The sequence below is a fragment of the Sebastes umbrosus genome, chromosome 3 (assembly GCF_015220745.1).
Source record: "Sebastes umbrosus isolate fSebUmb1 chromosome 3, fSebUmb1.pri, whole genome shotgun sequence".
Lineage (NCBI taxonomy): Eukaryota > Metazoa > Chordata > Actinopteri > Perciformes > Sebastidae > Sebastes > Sebastes umbrosus.
In genome coordinates, this window is record NC_051271.1 from 21,654,643 (window position 1) to 21,681,170 (window position 26,528).

General features: G+C 41.3%; 1 protein-coding gene across 3 annotated transcripts in view; it reads left to right on the top strand.

Annotated features, from left to right (window-relative positions):
* The window catches only part of LOC119483508 (F-box/WD repeat-containing protein 7), an 80,940-nt gene that overhangs the window by 45,928 nt on the left and 8,484 nt on the right, over nucleotides 1-26,528 (top strand). For 2 of the 3 annotated variants that reach the window (XM_037761677.1, XM_037761687.1), the window contains exons 2-8: nucleotides 8,250-8,332; nucleotides 10,926-11,067; nucleotides 14,785-14,919; nucleotides 18,121-18,244; nucleotides 18,434-18,570; nucleotides 19,180-19,293; nucleotides 25,472-25,653. In XM_037761677.1, coding sequence (XP_037617605.1) covers nucleotides 8,250-8,332; nucleotides 10,926-11,067; nucleotides 14,785-14,919; nucleotides 18,121-18,244; nucleotides 18,434-18,570; nucleotides 19,180-19,293; nucleotides 25,472-25,653 — 917 coding nt within the window. Of the gene's footprint in view, nucleotides 1-2,130; nucleotides 2,514-8,249; nucleotides 8,333-10,925; nucleotides 11,068-14,784; nucleotides 14,920-18,120; nucleotides 18,245-18,433; nucleotides 18,571-19,179; nucleotides 19,294-25,471; nucleotides 25,654-26,528 lie in introns of those variants that run through there. The other variant, XM_037761696.1, reaches the window with a different exon arrangement.

The following is a 26,528-nucleotide window of genomic DNA, read 5'->3' on the forward strand; positions in this document are numbered from 1 at the left end:
ATTTTCCCCCCGTGCCAGGTCATGTAGTAATTACAGGTGTACGCCAGGAGCGTCTGAAAGGCTGCCAGGTCTCAACGCTCCCTCACCTGTGAATAGAGCCCTTCCCATGACCCGTCATTGTGTCCCGCATTTCGATGATCTAATGCTGATGTCTTGTGAGGTCAGATGTTGAAGATGTATAGAAACTAATGGTCCAAACTGGTATGAACTGGATATCTAAGGTTTATCTAGGTACTGCATTTAACATAAAAATATGCACAAATCATAGCATGGTAAATTCAAGCCCAACAAGCAACAACAGCTGTCAGTGTGCTGACTTGACTATGACTTGCCCCAAACTGCATGTGATTATCATAAAGTGGGCATGTCTGTAAAGGGGAGACTTGTGGTTACCCATAGAACCCATTTTCATTCACATGTCTTGAGGTCAGAGGTCAAGGGGACCCCTTTGAAAATGGCCATGCCAGTTTTTCCTTGCCGATATTTAGCGCAAGTTTGGAGCGTTATTTAACCTCCTTCACGACAAGCTAGTATGACATGGTTGGCAAAAATGGATTCATTAGTTTTTTCTAGTTTCATATGATGCCAGTATCTTCACTCTAGCTTTTTTTTTATTTTGCAGCATGCGACGTAACACCGGGACATTGTTTAATATTCTATTGTCCAAATGAATCAAACAAGCCTCTGGTGTATTTATCTTGTACGGCACTAAATGTTCAAGTTTTTTTACACTGAAGCTGCCATCTTGAGGTTGTGATTTTTTAGGAGATGTAATAACATCAGCAGTGCCTATTGTTGTTAACTGAGCCGGTGCAATGGTCTACTACCTGCACATACTGAAATGCAAATATTGGCCTCTTCCATGTGTGTGTGTGCAAATAAGCAGGTGCAGCAGCAGACACGGTGGATCCATTCACACTGTTGCCTGATGATAGATTATAATGGCAGGCTTGTTTGCTTCAGAATTGTTCTGAAGCACAGTACTTGAGTAAATGTACATAGATACATCATTGGATGGATCATTGGAATAGCTGCCCTCTTTACATCCGTCAATCCTCTAACAAATCCTCATTCAAATACCATCTACGAATACATTACTTAAGCAGCTGATTGATAGTCCAGTGTTGGTCATGTATGGTTTTTCTTTTGTTCCTTTTCCCTGATGATGAGTCTTGAGGCTAAATGGTTGTGGAAGATTGTGTATGAATGTGAAATTTATATATGTTTGGAAAATTTGAATGTTATGAGTGTAACACAAATATGATGTTGTATGTAGTATGTATGTGACAAATTTAATGTGTAGTACACGGAGGCAATTTTGCTATTTGATACAGAGCATGTTAGAAGATAGACCATGGGCGGGATGGATGGATGGATGGATGAGGTGTTTCTGGTTCTGCAACAAGTGGGGGGTCCACCTTTTTATGCATTAAGGTGCAATGGTCTATTACCTGCCATACTGAAATGCAAATAATGGCCTGTTCCATGTGTGTGTGTGCAAATAAGCAGGTGCAGCAGACACGGTGGATCCATTCACACTGTTGCCTGATGATAGATTATAATGGCAGACTGTTTGCTTCAGAATTGTTCTTGAAGTACTTGAGTAAATAAATGTACATAGATACTTTCCACCATTGCTTTATAGTACACAGAGGCAAATTTTGCTATTTGATGCAGAGCATGTTAGAAGATAGAGTATAGCCATGGGCGGCATGGATGGATGGATGCATGTATGTATGGATGTATGTATGGATGGATGGATGGATGCATGGATGGATGGATGGATGGATGAGGTGTTTCTGGTTCTGCAACAAGTAGGGGGGTCCACCTTTTTTATGCATTAAGGACAAAGTGCGCACCCCACCCTGGTCTCTCGGTCTGTCTGTGTGTGTTTCACACGCATAATGTCCCCGGTACCTCGGTGCTCGCAGAGGATGCGCTGCGCACAGTGTTGCCTGTTGGACTGCACCATTCCTGCCGTCTCCACCGGGGAGGCTGTAATCCGATCCTGTTTGGAGGAGCCGTCGTGCAGCCTGTGAGGAGGAGGAGGAGGAGGAGGAGGAGGAAGAGGAGGGCACTGACGCTCTCCCCCTCTCCACTCCTCCCCTTTCCGCCGAGTGTCACCCTCTTTTCTCCCTCATCTGCTCACTCCCTGCTCGGTGAGGCTGGTCGGCGGCGCACACGCCTCCGGGATCATCGCATTGTTTCACCCCCATCACCGACCGAGCCCCGTTTAAAATCTGCGTTATTATTATTATTATTATTTAATACCTACACCAGGGGAATCTACCGCATGCACGCCAGTCCAGTGACGTGCCCGAGCATGTTCACATCAGAGCTGGATTTACCTGAGACTGAGAGTCCTCTGCTGCTGCTGTCCTCCTCCTCACACAGCCAGCTCCACAACACGCACTAGACCACCGATTGTCACTGAAGAAGAAAGGGAAAAAGGAAAACACACCAGGATTACAAGGATGGGGTTCTACGGCACTTTAAAGATGATTTTCTACAAAGTGAGTAGGGTTTTTCTGCTTGTATCTCCAGCAACATCCCCCCGTCATCTCTTTCTTATCTAGTGTTTGATTCGTTCTCTTCGACGCGCCTCTCTGTGCTGCCACTGCGGAGGATGAACAGCAGCGTAGCAGCAGACCTCCAGAGACGACGCGCTTTAATTGCCTGGGCCTTTATATCTTATATATCTTATATATGTTATGCTGCTTTAAATGTTGGAATATCACGACGGCATCATGTCATTCATAGTAACTTCAGGCGCGTAAATAAGCGCGTAATCTTTCCATTTGTAAATGGGTTACTCTCTGTGGCACTCATGTGTCCATTTCATTCTGCAATGCTGGATGCAATCTATTTCTTGCGTTATACACCACTGAATTCCCCCCTTTCTTTGCTGGCATAAGATGTCATTTTGCCTCAGCTTTGGCTCCATGCACCTGTATATCAACTCCTCTAAATAACCTAGTAGATGCTTTACATATATATATATTAAATATAAATGGTATGATATCACCTATTTCTGTGTTTTAAAACATGCCAGATTTGTAAATAATGACTGGTTCCAGAAAAAAAACAAAAAAACAGCCCTTGCAATCCTCCCCAGTTTTGCAGGGTTATTATGATTCGACATTATGCAGCAGTGGCTATCTGGCAGTGACCAAAAGTGGCTGCTGGAGATGCATGCATGTGATCAGTCTGCTGCTGCTGCTGCCTGTTGGAGCAGCCCTATCCCCTGACATTGTGCATTCAGCCTCCAGCTCCACACCACAGATAATGGGTCACTGTGTCAGACTGCGTGAGGTGGAGAATATCCTCAAGGATGTCGGGTGTATTATGCTGGATGGCAGCCATGAAATGATGCTCCCTTAGCTGGAAATGCTGGAGTGCAAACAAGAAATAGGAAAGGGGGATCCATTACGCAGAGTGTAATGTAAACACATTTGTTAATCAGGTATCATTCAAAAGCAGACTGCCTTGCAGAGGGGGATTTTTTTGTGTGTGCAGCTGTGTGCACTTTGTGCAGTGTTGAAGCTTTTACTCAATTAATCATAATAATTAAGTGAAAATGTCAGTCTCAATCAATGGGTGATAGTTTATTGAATTGAACGGTGACCCTTTTGTGTTCTCACATCCATTTTGTGGCTCATTTTAAGATATCAGGATTTTGAAGTCAGCCCCCTTGAGCTTGAATATTTTTACGCCGCTCTTTCATGGTACTGACAGAAACTGAAACGCCCAGACTGATTCATTTACAAACCCATTTTCTGGTTTGATCGGTCCTTATCAATTCTTCCCAAAATGGCCAGTTTCTCGGATGTGTCGCTGCTGATTGGCGTGATGAAACTGTGTTTCACGGCTGCTTTGAAACGGTATTTGAAAAACGAGAAAAGATTCTCCAAGTGACTGCTGCTGCTGCAGGATGTAAGTCTGCGTTGAAATGAACCAACACATTATGTAAGAGTGATTGCTGTCTTTAAAATATCATTAACTCTCTGTGTGGATCCATCTGTCGTGCTTTTGGCCAGATAGGGACGGGGGAAGCCAAAGAGGGAAGGAGGGGAGGACTGATTAGTGGTGATTTACAAACACTGCGTGCTCTGGTTACCTTTTTCCCAGGCTGAAACACAAGGAGAGGCTGGTTACACGCTGCTTTTTATTCACGCCCGCATTTAGTTTGAGGTTTTCTTGCGTGTACACACAGAGGGGCACACACACACACACACACTCAAAGCCAGCCAGCACTCCCCCTTTTCTCTCTCCCACACACACACACACACACACGCACACAAAAACCCAAATTCATGCATACACACACCCAGGCTCTCCTTGGCTACTGAACTGCCTTTGCAGTGAGATCACCGCTTTAAGAACAAGGCAGCTGGGTTTAAAAGCTGGATCTTAACAAGTAGGAATATCTTATAAATCCCTCTTTATTTTCCTTAGCAATCAAACAGGCTGTCAGCCAGATATTTTACATGTAGACAAGTGAACCACAAGATGCATACCTACCAAGCTTTTGAAAACATATGGACTACATTTACATGTTCTTTTTTTGCCACATAGACTAAATTTCCCTGTGCCTCTTCTAGATTTGTGTGGCTCTTCCCTTGAATTCCCCCTGCAGCTTTACACAGGAGCCGACTTGTGAGGAACAGATCACAAATCATTGGTCAGCTCACAGTGTAATGTCCAGGGGGCAGCTAACCTGCAGTACAAGTTGGTGTGCTGGTCATGTACACATGCCTCTATAAACTCAGTTGTTTTGCTGCATTGATTCATTCTAGTCCACATTAAATACTGCCTGTATTGATACCTACGGCTATGTTGCTGATATTCTGCACAGCATTCAGCATTTCTGAATTGTTTCTCATCGTTGTTTTTGCTATATTGCGTGCTGTTCTCAACCAGTGATCAACTCTGGGTCTGAGAAGTGAAGCCGATACAGAAGTGCCTTAAACTTCTTTGTGACAGCCAGCAGGGGGCGACTCCTCTGGTTGCAAAAAGAAGTCTGATTAAATAGAAGTCTGAGAAAATGACCCTACTTCTCACTTTATTTATTACTTCAGTAAACATTGTAAACATGAGTTTATGGTCTCAATCTCTAGTTTCAAGTCTTCTTCAATACAGCATGATGTTCATTTAGTAAATTATGGTCCCATTTAGAGTCAAATAGACCATAAAGCAGGGGATGCTTTAGGGCGTGGCTACCTTGTGATCGTCAGGTCGCTACCACGACGTTGTCCGGTCTGGGAGTCTTTAACCCTCTCACAGTGTGTTCAGTTCATGAAAGTTAATTGTGACATTTTTGGTTGCCCTAAAAATGTCTTATTCAGCCTTCAGTTGTCCGTAGCTCCACCCTCTCGTGTCACTTCTGGTTACAAAAAATTAAGATGGCGACAGCTAAAAACCAAGGTGGCGACGGACAAAAAGCCAAACTCGAAGCTTCAAAACTGCAGTCCACAAACCAATGGGTGACGTCACGGTGACTACGTCCACTTCTTATATACAGTCTATGGTCTCAACGCTCAAATGTGCCGCTCAGGCTGGAAACCCTGAGAGGACAAACACACATTCACCAAATTATAGTGATAAACAAAAAACACACATCTTGAGGAGAGATGTGTAATCATGCCACTGTGAAGCCAGACAGTATGGAGTCAGATGTCCACTGCTGTATTCTTAGCATCCAGTATTACAATAACACTCCAAAAATACATACAAAAAACACATTGTTTGCCTCAAAAGGGGAAGAAGTTTGTTTTAAATGCGGTTTCTGCTTTCTAAAAGCCACTATCAGTTTCTACAATAGCAGGAGGACAGATGGAAGTTCTGCAACACATTCTCCAGTACAGGTTGTGTCTTGCAGCACAATAGTCTGGACTGCAACTGTAGACAAACTGTGGACAAACTGTGGACAAACTGTGTTATCCCTAAATGGAAGTACAAGTAATGTAAGAGAACCTTGTGAAAAACATGCTACGTGCTAAAGTGCAGGAATAAATCATTCATCTGCACCATGATGTCCATTTTTTGGTCAAAATGTACCTTTGTTGGTGCTGCTGGTGGCTCCTACGATATAGCAGATTGTCCCATGGGGAAATTTTGTTTGGGTAATAGTGCTGCACACAGCTGCAATCAGCTTGAAACAATACATACAATACATAGCCAACAAGACATTACAGTGGTACACCAAAGACGCAGTAGAAAAACATGTCAAATATTGCACATTCCCTGAGAAACTATGTATAAAAACAAGGGCTGTCAAAGGTAACACGATTAAACTGCTTTAACGCAAATTCCTTTTGACGTCTCTAATTTCTTTGCGCATTAACGCAACTTTTAGTTTTTAGTAAAAAATGTTAGGTTGTGCCAGTCTCAGTTTTAAAGGTAAAGTGAAGATACTGGCATCATATGAAACTAGATAAACCTAATGAATCCATTGGTACCAACCATGTCGTACTAGCTTGACGTGAAGGAGGCTAAATAACGCTCCAAATGTGCGCTAAATTTTGGCGAGGAAAAACTGTCATGGCCATTTTCAAAGGGGTTCCTTGACCTCTGACCTCAAGATATGTGAATGAAAATGGGTTCTATGGGTACCCACGAGTCTCCCCTTTACAGACATGTCCACTTTATGATAATCACATGCAGTTTGGGGCAAGTCATAGTCAAGTCAGCACACTGACACACTGACAGCTGTTGTTGCCTGTTGGGCTTCAGTTTGCAATGTTATGATTTGAGCATATTTTTTATGCTAAATGCAGTACCTGTGAGGGTTTCTGGACAATATTTGTCATTGCTTTGTGTTGTTAATTGATTTCAAGTAATAAATATATAAATACATTTGCATAAAGCAAGCATATTTGCCCACTCCCATGTTGATAAGAGTATTCAATACTTGACTCCCTTTAAGGTACATTTTGAACAGATAAAAAATGTGCGATTCATTTGCGATTAATCGCGATTAAGTATTTTAATCAATTGACTGCCCAAATATAAATACATAGGTACTAAAAAACAAGAGAGAATCGTAAAAGCCAATAAGACATAAGACAAAATCTCACAGTGCCTCCTTCCTGTGAAATACAGAACCAAGGATTCACCTGTTTTCTTGAGTTGTATTTTAAATATAAAGTCTATAGAACAGAAGTGAAAGAAGTCTTTTTTGTCTTTACTTGAGGCTGAATCTGGCCAAATCTAGCTATGCTTTCATTTAAACATGTTTAATTAATCCAGAAACAAGGCCAGACTGTTGCATTGTATATCGTTTTTTGGCCAGACACTTCAGTTCAGTTATCCTGTTAGCTTGAGAATCATGAGGGGCCGGCGATGAGATGGTGATCACTTGCATGTGTGGTGGGAGGCCTTGCCAGAGAGAGTGGCAGGCATGGGATGAAGAAAATTGGCTTGCCCGGGCTCACACAGGCTCCTTTGTTTGCGCAGTTGGGTTGATGGTAACAGGGATTGGGTGGTGTGTACACATGCAGGTGATAGAAACAGATAAAGAACTCACTTGCTCTGTTTTCTCTTTCTCAAGTATCCGTGTGAATCGAACTTCACTGCCAAAGAATGCACCCCGAACGAGTCTCTGTGCTTTGTGGTTATTTTGTACGCTTGGCATTTTTGGGTGTGAAAGCGTGAGTGCGTCTGGATATTATGGGGTGTCTGGTTGCGATCAGCTCCAACTTGGAACATAATCTAAAGCATTGTTAAACAAGCACCTGCTTTGTGTCGGACTATCTCACAACATTTAGCTGCCTCCTCTACAGATACAGTAGGTCATTACCTCTCTGCTTTGTTATGGAATATGTTAAGAGTCTTTATGCATTAAAGTTTAATTTCCTATTTGCATAAAGCTGTTGCAAGACTTTGGTGTCTGTATTTTAATATGCTGGATTTCAGACATAATTTTAACAAAGTCTGTGACTTGCAAAAGCAATTTTCTGCTTCCACCCCTCTTTTTAAGGGCGTCCATGACGCGTGTCCTTTATTAAATTTGCTTTTTAAGGACTGGCTTCTCGCTTAAAAAGTAAAGTGACTTAGACTCTGAAGGAAACAATGATGGATTATATAAAACGTGCCAGAACTGCCCCCTCCAACCAACTTATATAGGGCGTGCATTTTTATCTACTTCTCAGAAGGATGCAGTGTGGTAATCAGGTGTTTTTTAATTCAGTCTCCTCCATTATGCTCTGGTGGTTTCTAATGTTCCTCGTCTCCCTTTTTGTCTTTCTCAGATGAAGAGGAAGTTGGACCATGGCCCCGAGGTCCGATCTTTCCCTTCAGGAAAAAAGCCCTGCAAAGGCCCAGAGTATCCAAGGTAAAGCATCCTGCATTTCACCCATAATGGTTCATCTCCACAGGGGCGTTTTTTATCGCGAATGATCGCCTTGCTTCCCAGCATTGGATGCTTGATGCGCTGCCATTAGACACCAGACACCTGATTGGATGAACGCGTTCCCTCGCGGGCTGCTTCTCTCAGCTTTCCAACCAGAACCAACATGGAGGCTCTTTTGGAAACTTTCTTCTGTTATATCACAAAAATAGTTAATCGAAATGTGTTTCTGAAAAGATTTTATGTGAGAAATAAGCCATGCAGTTGCTGAATCTGTCTTCATTTTATATCAATAACGGCTAGTTTAAAAGATTCTAGGGAGTTTCCAGAGGCAGCGATACATGTCGGACGCCCCTGATTTGCATAACGTCGCCTTGACCTCAACTTTATGCAAATGAGGAGCGGCCAACGTGACGCCCCGCCTCTCGAAACGGCCGCCACGCTACCAGAATGTGTTACACGGCTGCTTACATAGAAAATGAATGGGAAGTGTGGAAAGGATGGAGCTTTTGGACATTTACCATGCATCTCCCAATTGCTCATCAGAGACACACCCTCCCCCAATGTTCCTTGTACTGCAGTGTCCTGCATTTGTTTCCCACCTTAGTGTCAAAAGGATCTTCATAGAAATTACATATTAAAGAGTCCTGTCTCCTTATGTTAGTGCTACACACGTATTAAATGAACCTAACATGAAAAGAAATCAAGAGGCATGAACAAAGATGCTGTGTCTTCAAACATGCTTCACATCATATTATATCTCCAGCATCCAGCCAGCCGCCCCAGATGTTTCTCTAACCCTGAATATTTAATGCACGTGTTCACATGTAGCCACATTAAAATTCAGCCTGAACACAGTCACTTAACTGTAAATGTTGCCATGTAGCTGGCTCCGGCTCAGCCTCCAAAATTCATTAAAAATGAATCAATAATGAAATGGACCCCCAGCTTTCCATTTTGCTGCCAGCAAGCAGCATCTGAAGCATTGAGGGAGCACGCTGGATGGTTTCTCCCGCTGCCCTTACATTACAAGGGCACATGGGCGCTGTTTGAAGTCCTGCGCTGCGTTTCACAACAGGAGAATTTGGACTTGAACAGAATTCTCTGGGACTGTGCATACTTTGAAGTCTCTGAGTTACAAAATGTATTTTGGAGGTACTTTTAGGCAAATAGTAGCTTTTTTTTTTGTGATTTTGACATACTGCATGTCAAATTAGATTCTCCTTCTGTGATCAACAGGATAACATTTAGTTTGAAACTAGAACATGTGTTATAAGGACGTAAAGATATCCTTATTGTCCTGAAGCTGTGATGTTTTGATGAAGTCTGAAGTTTGTAAATGTAAATTTTAGGGCTGTCAAAACGATAATAACTTTAATGCAAATTAGTTTTAACGCCACTAATTGCTTTAACGCAACTTGTGATTTTGAGGTTATGGCTGGCTCAGTTTTAAAGCTAGATTGAAGATACATAGGTTATCGTGAAGGAGGCTAAATAACACTTCAAACTTGCACTAAATTTTGGCAAGGAAAAACTGTCATGGCAATTTTCAAAGGGGTCCCTTGACCTCTGACCTCAAGATATGTGAATGAAAATGGGTTCTATTGGTACCCATGAGTCTCCCCTTTACAGACATACCCACTTTATGATAATCACATGCAGTTTGGGGCAAGTCATAGTCAAGTCAGCACACTGACACACTGACAGCTGTTGTTGCCTATACAATATTTGTCATTGTTTTGTGTTGTTAATTGATTTCCAATAATAAATATATGCACACATTTGCATAAAGAAAACATATTTGCCCACTACCATGTTGATAAGAGTATTAAACACTTGACAAATTTCCCTTTAAGGTACATTCTGAACAGATACAAATTGTGTGATTACTTTGCGATTTTAATAAATTCTTTTAATTGACAGCCCTGGTAAATTTCTTTGGGCTGGAACTGTACAACAAAAACAGTTTTTATTTACACAGCCAAGAAGTAATTTATATTCTTAAGGTACAACAGTAACTGAAATATTCCTACATAATTTAAAAAGATTTTACCTATTACTACTCTACCCTATTATAATAAGACATCTGTTCATTTGGCCAGAATAAAACAAGGAATGGGGATTAATTAAGGAAATTGGCACAATATAAAAAATGAAACAGAATTTGGACTTGCCTAGCAGAATACACATGCTTTCAGCTGAGGTTGTTATAGCTAAATTAAATCCATGATTGGCAAAAATGCTTTCAGTTTAAAGTGCAGCTTAAAATATTTAACTCTGCCGTATTTGCCATTGTTTGTGTTTCTCCGCTGTCAAAATAATTTGTGGTGGAAATTTCTGCAAAAGTTGAAGCAAAACAAACCCGATGGCAACTAAATGCCCTCTTATTGAGCTTAGTGTTGTTCTCATTAATAGTGTATCCTTAATGTCTGTAATGTTCCCGTAACGTTTCTGTTTTTTTCTTAATACTTCTTGTTAAAAGCAGTGCTTCCACATCCTCTCTGTAATGTCTGCAGTAGGCTCTTTGCCTCATATTATTATTCATTTTTAAGGGTTTTTCTTTCCCTGTAAATTGCAGCCCGACAGGGATCGTCCCATGTCCGGCCACACCCACCACATTTGGCCACATCAGAACAGCCAATTGTCAGGGGCAGCAGAGACGGCGCATCACCTCAATCCAGCCACCCACGGGTCTCCAAGAATGGCTCCGAACATTTCAGGTGAGCACAGTGGAGTTCTCTTCTTCTTCTCTTTTTCTTTTCCTCCCCAACGGGCGGCTCCGAACCCCTCGAGCAAAAGCTCATCAAAAAGCAGATGTTGTGCCCAATCAATGTTCACTTAGTCTTCGAGATAATTGCTGCCTTGTTGTTCGGGCCCACCACATTACCATAGCCACTGTAGCGTGGAATTGGAATTAGCTGTACCTGTTCAGACTTAAAAGCAGAGTTAAAACATCACATGTTTCTATTGTAGACTTATTCTCTACTAAAAGTTGAACAGATGTTGGCTTCTATGGTCTTCTGATATAAAGAAGTTAAAGTCACTGCAGTATAATCTAACCCTATTATTACCTTGTTGTGCATTTTTACTGCATTATCCAAGGGCGGTAATGCAGACTTTAGGACTCTCAAGAGGTCATTTTGAAATCCATGATTAAAAAACTTGGATTAGACAATGTTCACTAATTGTATCTTGTTTCAACCACTTCAGTGACATTTACATGCACAAAATATTCTGGTTTTTGCCCTTATTTTGAAAAAGACAATATTCCTACTAAGCTGTTTACATGGCTACTGAAAATGAATATTTCACTAATATTCCCATTTACATGCAGACGTACATACTCCGATTAACCGGTTTTTAGACTAGTTTGAACGTGCAAACACAGCCTCCCTCTTCATTCCTTCAACCACCTTCCTGAAAAGGTCGGCGTTGAGATATTTGTGCATATCCAAAAACATGTTGATATCCAAGTCTTTCATAATGTTTAAAAGCAGTTGTATTTCTCCTTTCGACCTGGGGCTTATCTTTGGGGCATTTCCCCATTACAGTTGGTTTTTGTAAAACGCACTGAGCTGGACGTAAACAGTCAAGAGGCCATGTGTCACAAACTGCCCTAAAAACCCAAATTGAGATACATATTCCAAATGTGAGAATGCTCCTAAAACCTGAATAATATCAGCATATCCCACATTTCTTAATCGGAAAATGATAGATTTGGAATAAGGCCTAATTCAGTAAACAAAATATGCAGTTTACATGTCATATTCGGAGTAATAATGTGCATATTCAATGATTACTGTCAGTGTCTGTAGAGACCATAGCCTGATAGAGACATGAGACATTATACTGTTTTCATTTCTCCTTTTACCTTATTTTTATATTAATTTTCCTATATCATCACCATCTGTACAGAACATAATAGAGCTATTTCTTTCATGTTAGACTTCAGCTCTAATGATTCCAGACTTCATGGAAATAGGATGTCATTTAAACATATTAGCCTTGATGGGCTCTCTCTGATTTCCTATATAATAGGTTGCCAAGGACTTCATTACCTGAGGGAGCTTAAACTCATTTTCTTTGAATAGCTGGGTGAACCTGTGACACCGCAGTGTTTATTTTACGTATATTAGTCTTCAGGCCTGACCTGCGGCGGCCTATTGTTTTTAATTTGACAGCGCTGGCTGCAGGCAGCAAAACCTCAACTATACATTCTGTACATTCCCCAGTCTAGTCGTAGCCTGTAGCTGCTGTTAGAGAGGGAAACTACCACGCAGCATACTGTACATACAAAGAATGTTTTCATAAAAATTTCCAATCTTCTGGTGTTGCATAAGACAAACACAAAGACACACATGGTTATGGCGGCAAAGTCACATATTACATTAACCCGTTAGAACACATCCCATGCAAAAAAAAACAAATAAGCTAATATACAACCAACATACAGAAACATCTACATTCTTAAACAGCAGACAGGCATTTATTATGACTGGCACAAAAGATGAAATAGTTGCCTCTTTAGTGTCTTTGTAGCTCACAGTAATCGTACATCAGTAATCTGTTTTGCTTGCAGCCAAAGAATTCAGTCTTTATGAAATTAAGTGTCTTTCAGCAGACACTTCAACACTTCAACACTTCCCTGAATGTCTAAACTGAAGTATTTTATCAGCAGCTCGTTGAAATGATCAGTTGATCAAAATAGTGACACTTATGTTCACGTATCAGCACTGTAATCCCAGATGTCCTGGTTTGTGTCACAGCCGTTCTGGGGGAAAATTGGCAGAAATTCTGGGAAATTTAAGAAATGAAAGCAGAAAGTGAAGCAGAAGTGGGCTAGACATGTTGAGGGAAAAAAGAGATGAACACTAATGAATGACTAGAGTTAGTCCTGGAAGCTCTTGGACACAATATTCTACCATGTTTACAGCCCCATGGGGAACAATGAAAAGTCTTACTTTTTTAAATATTCTTAATTTTGCAAGTTTTTAATCGAAAACAGTTATAACCTGTAATATAACCGAATTATAGAAGAAATATTTAAAATAGGACTGTCAATCGATTAAAATATTTCATCGCGATTAATCGCAAATTAATCCCGCATTTTTTTTATCTGTTCAACATGTACATTAAAGGGAGATTTTTTAAGTATTTAATACTCTTATCAACATGGGAGTGGGCAAATATGCTTGCTTTATGCGAGCCATACCTAAAAATCGCAAGTTGCGTGAATGCATTAAAGGAATTAGTGGCGTTAAAATGAATTTGCGTTAACAAGTTATTATCATGTTAACTTTGACAGCCTTAATTTAAAATAAAAGAAACCCTCATCATTGAACATGAAATATTGCCAAGTGCATTTATGAATACATAACAAACTAGAAGCTTTAGGGTTCACTAGCAGATTAAACAAAAAAAAATCCCATCTCAGGTTGGGAATTGTGAACCTATAATAACGTATAATGTAATGCATAAGTAGCTGTTGCGTGATCCTCCCAATGGCAGGGAGGAGGTCTCTGAAGCCCCTAATTACCTCCAGAACCAGCACCTTTGGCTGAAGCTTTTAGCTGCCAAATTACAGGTGGTTTGCGTGTGCCAGATTTTCCATCCTGCCTCGTAGCCTGTAATCATTGTTAGATTTCAGCACTCCACAGAGGAAAACAACTGCGTCCAACATACAGTGCAGTGCTAATCATCAGCCAGCGTTAAACAACTGAATGTTCAAGCAGAAGAAAATAACCCAAAAGACTTCTAATAATGTTGTTGATGGAGTCTGGTTCCTGATGTTCAAATGTTCCACTAATGTGTTGGCTGCTGGAAATAGGCAGGTGCCTCGAGCAACTCTGTGGAGGGCACGTAGGGAACATTAACGTGGTAAAGACACGCTGTACAAGGCGCTCCAATCAAAGTAAAAATAAGAGCTTACACAAGCACACTAAGGCGTCTACTTTGACCGCGATAAATTGGCACAATCAGCCCGTAATGCCACGCTGCTATGTTTTTCAGTTACGTTTACAGCTGTGTCGGGTGTGGCAATCCAGATGTGGAGGTGTGATATACTGCTGACAGAGTTGAACTATTGTATTGCCACCTGTGATGGCCAAAAATGTTTTTTCCATTTATTTTGAGAACCTCTGGAGAGGACAGTACAGAGAGAATACAGAGCACAGGCTGCAGAGAAATAAAAAGCAATAAAAACCAGCAGGATACACTACGCACAAGTCAAACAACCCCTATAATGTACTGATACCATAAGAGGAAAAACTCACTAGAAAGCTATTAGACAGAATGCAAGTTTAAGGCACTTCAGTATTGGCTTCATTTTATTCAGACCCTGGAGTTGCTTTCTGCTTTAGACGGAAGCATCTGCTAAATGAATGTGATATAGAGTATGTTGTTTTTTAAAACCAGTTCCTCTTTCCTCTGTGTTTCAGAGCTGGAGCGGCCCAGAGAAGCTGCTGGCGCTGGATGAGTTAATTGACAGCTGTGAGCCCACGCAAGTCAAGCATATGATGCAGGTGATCGAGCCGCAGTTTCAGCGAGACTTCATTTCCCTGCTGCCCAAAGAGGTGAGTTCCTGAATAAGTACACATTCATCGCTAGTCCTCGTCCTCCTCTTCCGTCTGACCTGAACTCCCGTGGGAATCCCTTTGGTAGAGATTGTTTTTGAATGTTGAGTACATGACAGAGACAAGGCTTCCTTTCCAGCCCTAATCCTGCTTCAATCCTCCTTCAGATCATTTAACGACATCCATAGTGGGGTTTCTTGTTTTTCCTCTGCATCACAACTGACAATACAAACATTCTGAAGTGCCACACTGACGATAAGATCACATGGGGGATTCTTACAAAACAGCCTCAATCCACCCTATCTGGCATCGCTGATCAAATACTCAACACCTCGTCTCTCTCTGGCAGGTGTTGGGATGAAAGGAGGGGGCTGTTAGCATGGAGAGTGAGGCAATATGATGCAAGATATCAAAGTGTCAGCACCACTTGCTCTAAAGCCAAATACACAACAGCATCATGTGTGTTCTCACCAGGACACAAGCCCTCTCGTTTCATTTTGTTTTCTGCCTTTACTTTTTTTTATATCCTGTTCACTCTGACTTCTTTTGATAATCCTGCCTGTCCTCTCTGCCAGAGCTGCTGGAAATATATTGAGGGGGACTGTCAAGTAATTTTAACAGGACAATCCCTGTGGCCGCACTATAGATACAGTTGAAATTGAAACCATGAAGGCGATCTGCAGAAGGCAGCATGTCGGGCTTAAAAAGCAATCACTGGAGGCTCGAGGTCCATTCATAAAACTTTTGAAATATCCTGAAACCCGGTAATGACTACAGGCTTAAACAGGCTTTCAGGTGATTTTGGGAATGTCAAGGTTTGTGGGGCTTGTCTGGGCCAAGTGATTTGAAATAACCCTAAAACTAAACTCTAATACCGGAAAACCTTCAGCAGGTAGACACATCATAAAAGCCTTATGATTGCCCTTCATAACGACCCTCAGTCCTCATTAAAATGTTGTCAAAGAAGTTTTGAACTGCGTGAAATTGGATATTTGACAAGGACACATCTCCAAATCTTCCATAAAAGTACAATGACATTCAGATCAGGGGTTGGCGAAGATAGACTCTGACTTTATGGCTTAAATCCAACTAATACATTTCAGATTGACATCTAAATTCATCTGACTATCTTAACTGGTTATACTAATTCGTAATGAATTCTGGGTAAATTTACTAACTATAAAAAATAGGGCTGCCACATCTTCGTCTCAAAATGCTTTTTTCATGCTGAATGACTCTGACTCTTTTGTGCACGCATCTGGTAAACAAAAGATTTAAAGTGGTGCTTTTGAGTTATTCTTTGTGGAGAAACTCAGTTTCACAGATCTGTCGATTAAATCAACTAATCGATTAGTCAACAAAATTGTGTTAGTCGACTAAGAATTTCAGCCCTACAAAAAAACATGGGTGATGGAGCAACAGTGTCAAACCTCTCAGCTCTGTTTGCTCCGGCAGAAAATGTTTGCCTTCTGCTAGAAATCAGCAGTTACAAGGGCATTTACTAGGAATATTTAGCAAAGAGTATAACAGTAAAAAAATAAATAAATAATTGATTTGTATAATGAATTAATCGTTTGGCAACAAACTCGCCCATCGAGCTTCTCAAATGGGAGGATTTGATGCCAGAATATTATGTCGTAAATGATAATAAACTGAATATCTTTGGGTTATGGACATTTTGTTAAATAAAACTATCAATATGAGTGCATCCCCCCCGGGCTGTGAGAAATTATAAACAATCAGGGGAATAATGGGAAGATTAATCAATATTGAAAATACTCATTAGTTGCATTTAGACTAGATCTAAGAGCAAAACTAAAGGGGAAAATCACCCAAATTAAGAATTCCAATAAGTTATTTCCATGGCCTAGTAAAGTTCAATCAATATGTGTGAACATGAGCTACTCTCTCTCAAAGCCAGAAACCAGAGAAGTAAGTCTCAAACTTGTGATGTCATAGGGTATAAAGTGTGGAGCTGCTCCATAGACAATCAATGGGAGGCTTTTTTATACCAAAATGAGCTTTATTCTATTGTGGTGTTCTCAGTTGTAATTCAGGATGACAACCGCTCCACTTGTCTTAATCTTTGCTACGGTGCTGGAAGAATCAAATGAGTCCAAAAGATGATAGAAAAGATATCCGCACACTTGGATCTATGCAGTATTTCACTTTATTCTAAGCTTTCGGCCTGTCAGACATTCATCAGAGCATATATCTGTTCTCAGTTGTGAAACAGAAACTGTTCCCATATACTCAGATCATTCCCCTGGGTGCTCTCAGTGTCATCTATAACATCTCTCCCCATTCATTGTCTGTGGAGCAGCTCTAGACATTGTACCTTATGACATCACAAGTTTGAGTTTTAGCACTCTAGTTTTTGGAGTTGTTCATGTTTACTAATATTTTTGGACCGTCTTAAACCATAGGAATAACCTATGAATTTTTAAAATGTGCGTAGTTCCCCTTTAAGGGTGGGCTAACATTACAAACCAGTCTAAAATGTCTTTGTGAAACCGACCCCTGGTCATCCTGATGTTCATGACACCCCTCCTGAATTTGTCACACAGCATGCCGTGGGGCGTTATCATCTCGGATTATTGTAATATAATAAAAGAACAATATTTGCACAACGGGCCACAAAATGAACCCATAATCCTCCATCCTTTTTATGATAATACAGAGCAGTCTCTTGTCCTAATGGTTGATCCACCGCATTGTTTCATAGTTGAAACAGACATTGTGTGTTGAGACCTTTGTCCAAATATATAAAACAGCAGACCGTGGTGTTTTTTCCCCCTATTGCTCAGGGGTCCATATTTATGCTCATTATACCAGGTTTTGTGTCTTTTTATGCCGGCTTTGGCTTAACGAACTGTAGCCCTGGCATTATTACCGGCTGTGTGAATCTCCTATTGTGTATTTTTTGTTGGGCTTTATTAGAAATGTTGATTCAATTCTATGGTAATACCATTGTGCACTCTTGTCAGTTAGATTCATGCTGTTAATATCGCGCACACAGTTTGTTCGGCCAGTGCGTTTTCTCAGCTGTTCCTTTTTGTTGTTGTGATTTACGTTAAACTTAAAAGGTGTATGAGGTTGTTTGTACTGTTGTGTACACCCGCAGCAGTTAATAATGGGTCCTTTTTTGTGTCTTCTTTTCCATTTACACCTCTCACATTCCCCGTCCTTGTCTTTCAACAGCTGGCTTTGTACGTGCTGTCATTCCTGGAACCGAAGGACCTCCTCCAAGCAGCCCAGACATGTCGCTACTGGCGCATCCTGGCAGAAGACAACCTGCTGTGGAGGGAGAAATGCAGGGAGGAAGGTGAGTGTTAAGTCTCTGCAACAGATGCAGACAGACGGACAACATGCAGTCACCCAGCGGGAGCAGTCAGGAGCTACCGCTGTGGGCAAAGCTGTGCTTAAAGATGCGGTCGTACCTGTTTTTAAAAAAAAAAACTTTTAGAGGAAAAACACGTTAGTCCAATCTACTTCCATCTCTCTCCCCTCGTAGGCATCGATGAGCCTCTGCCCCCCAAGAAGAGGAAACCCGTCAAGCCTGGCTTCACTCACAGCCCCTGGAAGAGTGCCTACATCAGGCAGCACAGAATAGACACCAACTGGAGGAGAGGGGACCTCAAATCACCCAAGGTAGCTTTTTCCTCCAAAACTTAAATTCCCCACCGGGTTGCTGATCTTATAGATCTGATATCTTTGAGTCACAGGAAGTTGATGGAAAGTTAGTGCGTTCTCTGCAGTATTCTTGTTGAATACTAATTGAGCTGCAGCACAGGATGATCTTACTCCCCTTCAGTGTATTTGTCTTTTGCCTGTTCAGAAGTTTCCCATAAAGCATGACCAGCATGCTAGAGCTTATCCTTAATGGGCCTTGTATGCTTTTGCTCCTTTTGAAACCGCCGCGGGTCGTTTCAGGCTGCCACTGATGTAAATTTGGTTACTGTGCTCTTCATACTCCTTTGCATATGCAGTGTGCTCTGTCGTTTGCTGAGACAGCAGTCCTGTGACCCAGTATCACACACACATACACACACACGCACACACACACACACACACACACAGCTTAAAAAGCCGAGTACACCTGCAGCACTTGATGACATTTTCCTCTTATCTCCTCTTTGATGTATGAAGCACCACCAGAGACGTGTCATTGTTAGCCTCAATTCTTGCTGTGTCATTCAGCGCCCACCCCCCATCCTCCGCCTCCTTCTCATTTCATCTCTTTATCCGTCCCACCTAAAGGTGCTGAAAGGTCACGACGACCATGTGATCACCTGCCTCCAGTTCTGTGGCAACCGCATCGTCAGCGGCTCTGACGACAACACGCTTAAAGTCTGGTCGGCCATCACGGGAAAGGTAAGGGTTAACTGCTTTTCCATTTCCTGTTTTCTCCTTTTATCTTAATGGCTTCCTTTTTTCTTCTGCGCTGTTGTCAGACGTTAATGGACTGCAGGCGGGTTCAAGTTGAATTAACTTCATTAATTTTTCAGACTTGTTGATTAGGAAGTGAAGGAGACATATAAATTATTGCTTAATGGTTATAAGACTTCCTGTAGAATGTTGTACATTCAGCTATACATGAAAACTTTCCTATCTGAAACTTAACTGTATCTTAAGGGGAGATTTGTCAAGTATTTAATACTCTTATCAACATGGGAGTGGGCAAATATGCTTGCTTTATGCAAACATATTATATATTTATTATTGGAAATCAATTAACAACACAAAACAATGACAAATATTGTCCAGAAACCCTCACAGGTACTGCATTTAGCATAAAAAATATGCTCAAATCATAACATGGCAAACTCAAACCCAACAGGCAACAACAGCTGTCAGTGTGTCAGTGTGCTGACTTGACTATGACTTGCCCCAAACTGCGTGTGATTATCATAAAGTAGGCATGTCTGTAAAGGGGAGACTCACTTTACATGTCTGTAAAGTGAAGAATAAGTATGGAGCTCCATTTGATAAGCCTCCTTTGCGACAAGCTAGTATGACATGTCGGTACAAATGGATTCCTTAGGTTTTATAGTTTCATATGATGCCAGTATGTGCATTGTCCATTACAACCTAAAAATGAATTTCCATTAACGCGTTATCACATTAACTTTGACAGCCCTAATCTGTACCACTAAAAACATCCTGGCAAGACTCCATTCTATCTCAGTCTATTCTCTCCTCTTACATTTTGCCGTTTTGCTGACTTGTTACTCAGCACATGTCCTCAAGAGGCGTTAGTATTCATAGCTGAGGCTGGTGCAGCCACACAGGCCTTGGCTGCAGCTTTACGCTGCAGTGTATTAAAAAGAAAAGCTGTGGTTGTACTGTGGTGTTGGAGAGAGTTTCACACATTGTTGTGAATCGCGGCGCTTTCATGCCTCCGTGTTGGAATCCATTTTCAAAAGAGCTTTTTACTAAAAAAAAAACCTCTGTAAACTGTTGTTGCGCATTTATCTTTTCCACTTTATTCCTTTCACGTTAACTTGGCGAGTAATTGAGATAAGAGCTGTGTGCACAAATAAAAATACATTCAAAGAAAACCTTTAGAGAAGTTGATATTCTACATGATCACTCTGCAGTAGGTTTCTCTTTTTGTTTGACACAATAGAGCAGAGAGCTTACTCTCCGTTGCTTTAAAGACTCGGTCCAACAGAGAGTAAAGTTGTGGCATTCACCCAACTGGTGATTACACGCATATCAGTATCAGCATTTGCTGATCTGAACAGATCTCACCAAGGTCATCCGATAGGCGTGCAGCGTGATTTGGCTCTCCTTAGCCCAGAGACTAACATCTGGATGACAGGTTGTTGACTTACAGCTGCAGCCAGCGGCTCCATGTCGGTGGTGGAAGTCTGCGATGAGTCACATCACCAGCAGGCACAGATGCTTTTTTTGTGAAACCACCCTGCATTCAGACCGACGTCACAGACGCACGCTATATTGTCCGTGGCTTCTACAACGCTAATCCGCCTCAGATTTGTTTGTTTACATTAGTCATGAAGAAGAGATGAGCCTAAATCCGTTTTCTGTTTGGGTGATACATTCAGAGCACAACTCCCTCTGTGGATTTCATCTCTTTGCTTCCTGAGCTCTCAACACCACAGAGAAAATCTCTCACTGGAGACGAATGGCCAATTAAGCCTAGCCGACCATTTCGGGTGAAGTGGCTGTCGAAGCCAGTAAAACTGTAAAGTAAAAATACAATGGGATTACCAGCACTTGCATTTGTTTTTCCTCCGCTGTCAACATTCTTTAGAGTCCCTGCCAGCGTATTTGAGGACTTCATTGCTACGTTGGCCGTTTGTTTGTCCCTGCGAGATAGCCGGCCGGTAAAGTGGCTCTCAGTGATCTCAAGGTGTTACAGCCCTTGCATGAATGTCTTGTGGCTCCCAATCCATCTGCCAATATCCATTCCTCTTGTCCTTCATATTGCAAATAACATATACTCCATAATCTTCCATTTAAAAGTGATTTGTTTGACCTTGGTGCGCCTTTTACCTCTCACATTAATCCTCCGACTTCAAAGAAAGCTCAGGGTACCCTTCCACAGCCTGCATGAGTTTGCTGTACGATTACAGATTACGAGCGTAAATTGGCTCATACTCTCAGAGATCAGCTGTTGCTTCTGTCCTTTTTTCTTCAGATGAGAGATTTGAAATGCAGCTCTGGCGGCTTGCACTGCAGGTAGAGGATTTAAATTGAAGGAACGGAGAAAGAAATTGGTCACATCATAGACGAGATGTGCCAGAGGTAGAGCAGCGTTAACACGTCTTCTCGGCCACTTGTGCCGCTTTTCCTCAGAAACCTTGTGTCCAATTTAGAGCGATCAAAAGGATTTCCCCTGTGATGGGACAATGTGGGCTGGATCAAGTGGTGTTAGCTTGTGTTTTCTCCACACACCGTATCCTCAACACATCACTAAATATTTCATCAGTTATGACGCTGGCAAGATTTAACAGAAGTTTCTACAATTGTTTAATGAATCTGTTCAATATCCTTTTCTTCTGTTGAAGATTTGTTTGTGAGTCATGTATTTTTCGAACTCACTGGGCAGTTTTCCCATCATATTGACAGGGCTATTTGCATGTACACGGCTTGATTTTAATATTTTTCAACAAATACTCATCAGTGCAGGATTGCCAAAGCTCCAAGATATCTGCTAATGTTTCATTTGTCTTGCCCTTGATTTATCTTGTTCTATAAATCACAGTGAATTGAACCCTGGCTGTGAGCTAATCAGGATTATTATTGAGCACATTATATGTAAATGCCTCCACGCCTCTGAAAGCACTGGGCCGTTGCTTAGCGATCCGGTTAGACAATGGGGATTTGATTGTGGTGAAAGTATTGCATCAGAGATTGAGCAAACACGAGAGCTGCATGCGCAGTTCAGATTTTGCGGTCTGGAGGAATTTCAATGAGCTTGTTTTCCTGCTGAAGCAGCGGGTTGCTTAGACGACACTTGAAGGCTCTCTGTCTTTACCTGATGGACCTTTGTCTCTGCCTGTCCTCCAGCTTCAGTGAAAGATGTCAATCTTCCGCACACAAACAGCTGCACACATCTTATCGCTTCAAAAGGTGGCTGCCTGGTGCTTAACAGAGCAGCGCATGTCCTTGGTGGCGCCTGTCAGCAGCCGTTTCAGCTGTCAGGCCGATCTAAGATGGTAGACCTGTGGACTGCCGTCGTAGCCGAGGAGAGGTGTCCTCTGCCAGAGGCTTTAACTGCCTGGATGTCCAGTTTACCTTCTCCTCTTTAGTAACTAGCAGAGATAAGAGATTGGTTTTGGAGCTGTGAACTCAACATGAATATTGTTAAAATGATTAGAGATGGGAAATAACTAGTTAAATTGTCAAATTAAATTAATGAAAGCCATCTATGGGTGTGTGTCAATGCACAAGAGAGGCTGTGACTTTGTGTTTCCATCTGTGGAGGAAAACAGTGACCACGTTTACATGCAGCCGTGTATACTCAGATTAACATAACCGGTGGCGGACCTGTTAGACCTTGCGAACACAGCCTCTCTCTTTCATTCCTTCAAACACCTTCTTGAAGTCGTTGTGGCGACATTTGCTCATATCTAAAAACCTGTTGATGTCCAAGTCTTTCATAATGTTTAAAATAGGACTATCAAAGTTAACGCGATAACGCTTAAATGCAAATTTGTTTTAACGGCACTAATTTCTGTAACACAGTAACACAACTTGTGATTTTTCGGTTGTAGGTTGCTCAGTGTTAAAGATGGAGTGAAGATACTGGCATCATGAAACTAGAAAATTTGCAATTAATTGCGGTTAACTATGGACAATCATGCGATTAATCACGGTTAAATATTTTAATCGATTGACAGCCCTAGTCCCCGCAGAAAAGTCACCAAGTTTATTATCTTATCTCAGGATGCTATGGAATACATTATTGCACATATTAATGGCCACTGATCAGAGAGTATAGAGTATGGTGGGTATTTTTGGTTTCACCATAGGTTAGCTGAGCTGTTAGGGTATTTCAGTTCAGTTTTATGAGAGGAAATTAGGTTTGCAGACATGATTAACCAAGCAGTCCACAGACGCATCAATTATGAAAATAAAATATAACAATACAAATCAGACGATATATCGTTAAAAAGCACTTCCCACCATTTTACCATTTGCATAGCATTTATGATCACCATTGTTGCTGTGGTTGTTCAAAACGTGATCTAAAGGTAGAAACAGTTTGAACAGATCTGTGTTACATAGACGTCTGCATTCAGCCAAGTAGAAAAATGCGTTTTCCACGGCCATGGTAGAAGTACTCGCAACATCCAGGGACATCTGAGATCTTTCTCTTTCTTGTTCTCCTGTCTTTCTTTATTATCAAATCGACCATTTAAACCGATGTGAAAACGTGACTAGTCCTTTAAGCAGTCTGGGTAATCTTTTAGTCAAGCAGCGCGAGTCTATAATGTGATTTCTTGACCTTAGGTAGTTAATTTTAACCTTTTCAAATCATTAGCGCCATCAGCTTTAGCCCTGTTGACCCTTATTTTCCTGCTAAGGCCAGGAATGTGTCTTTACAAAGAGAAAACTACAGTATATAACCAGTCTTACATGGTCTAGAGCTCTGTGGCTGCTACTCTGGATACTCCCCCACAGTGTTTTCTTTAAATGAATAGAAAATATAATGCAAATATTAAGCATTGTATAAAAACCCTCATGTGTTTACAAAAAAAGGTTATTAAAAGAAAGCAAATCTCCTTTCACTCTCACGGCCAGCCTCTTTTTATGTTTGTTTCATAGACCGATAAAGACGCTTAAGCCCTTCATTTCAGGTACTCTCTCTTCCCACGCAGTGTTTGAGTAGGCTCTAATCACACACTGTGATTCTTGTTCTTGGAACCTCGACCACTGGCTTCAATTCACAAGAAAAATGGTGCATCCTTGAGAGTATGATTACAATAATCTGCAGGCCTGTGGTTAAGTGTTACAGAAGAAAAGCAAACATTTATCACAAATGTGGATTAAGGTGCACGTTAGACAGTCAGAATGTTGTAAATAATCCAGATAATGTACTATATTCCACAAGTAAGCCATGTGCTAGCCAGGTTTTAAATGCATAATAAATTGTAATTTAGCCAGATGTTTTTGCAGCTGCAGTATTATTCTTTTCACTGCTGTATAAAGCTAAGAAAAAAGAACCACGGTGATAAAACAAGAGAGACTTTTAACACTGTGGTGAGGTTGATTGTCAGGTCATGCCACATTGGCCCACAGTTAATGAAGTGATTCTCTTTATCACGCAACAGAGAGGGGGAAGACAGGCTGCAGCATCATCTTCCTCTTTCACTCGCTGCAATAAAAACCCTCTCGCCCTGCGCCGCCATTCACTGCTCGGCGGCTTATCAGCTGCAGTCAGGGGGTCACATGTTGAACACTTCATCGACACGCTCCACTCTGAGCCTGACATCACCACAGCACTCGCCGACCGACCTCATCCACACTTCGCTCCTCTTCCCAAAGAATTTTAATTGAATGCATTTAGGATAATTAAATGGAGGGACAAATTGGAAACTGGAGACTCACATTCAATTGATCAGAAAGATTTCCATAACTGCTGTAATCAATAGCTAATCTACCATCCCTAATGAGGACGAATGGCTGCATTTTTAATTGAAGACAGTTGTCAAACGTTTCTGCAAAGAGAATGAATCGTCCGCTTTTTTTTCCAACAGATAAGTAAAAGCAATTATAAAAGCTCAGGGAGAGATTTTGTCCCAGCACAGCTGCGGCAGGTATTCAACGACAGGGTCCTTCTTTCCCCGAGAAGGTCACCGAAATTTCATTTAACTTGTCTTCTTTCCCCTGAAGGCAATAGGAGGTCACAGTGGGAAAATGTGCAAATGTGATTTTAGTGAGTTCTTCAACTCTAATGTGAAATATATGAATGAAATCACCCTGAATGTCTTTGAAAGTAACTTTTTCTTACATCCAACGTCTGCGGTTGCAGTGAGGACTATACCGATCAAGGCTGTTCTTCCTTCTGTGATCTTTTCAGTGTCTGCGTACGTTGGTGGGCCACACAGGGGGCGTGTGGTCATCCCAGATGCGAGACAACATTATTATCAGCGGCTCCACTGATCGCACACTCAAGGTCTGGAACGCAGAGACAGGAGAATGTATCCACACCCTCTATGGGCATACCTCAACAGTGCGCTGCATGCACCTCCATGAGAAAAGGTATGGGGCAAATTTAACTAATACATCTAAAAGGGCTGCAACTAGCGATTATTTTCATTGTCGATCAATCTGTCAATTTTCTTCTCGATTAATCGATTAGTTGTTTGGTCTATAAAATGTCAGAAAACGGTGAAAAATCTGTGTTGGACTATTCCTTCAATGTGCCTATATACTGTACATGCTCTGTTACTGTTAGAATCACAATGCCCAACTTCACGGCAACCCCACCGAGCAAAAAGAGCATCTCTGCAACGCTCTAAGAGGACAGTATCTCTATGAAAGTGAGCATGTGGTCTCATAGAGATTAAATAGACCCTGTGAGCCGTCTTAAGTGAACTGCTGCTCAGTATAACACTCCGGAGACTCAAAGTGCTCTTTTCGCCTCAGGGCCCACCAAGGTTTTTGTGTAGCATTTGATTACTCACTCAGTGGAAATGCTGCAGGCAGACAGTGAATAACATGTTGGTGATTTCCCTTTGTGTAGCGCCGTGAGCTATTTTATAAAGAAAGAGTAAATGCTGTGTGTATTAACAGCATGTTTTTTTTGATAGAGATCATTTTATAATATGGAGGAATGTCGGTCTCAGTGTTTATCAAAGTGTCGGGTATCTGATGGATATTAAGGAAAGCAGTGTTAATCAGTGACCGGGTTTGAATATGTTTTTTTCTCTGTGTCTCATTTTGTAATAATAGCCTTAAATAATATCCTTGGTACAAACGGTTCTTACAGTAATAATTTGACAAAATGTCAAACTTGAGTAACAATCTTCCCTAAAGGGAGTTTCCCGTGCTATGACCTTTAATATTTCTTTCCTTTTTCCATTCTGGGTGAAGACACTGCTGGAGGGTGGCTGTTTGAGTTAAATGGGTGTTTT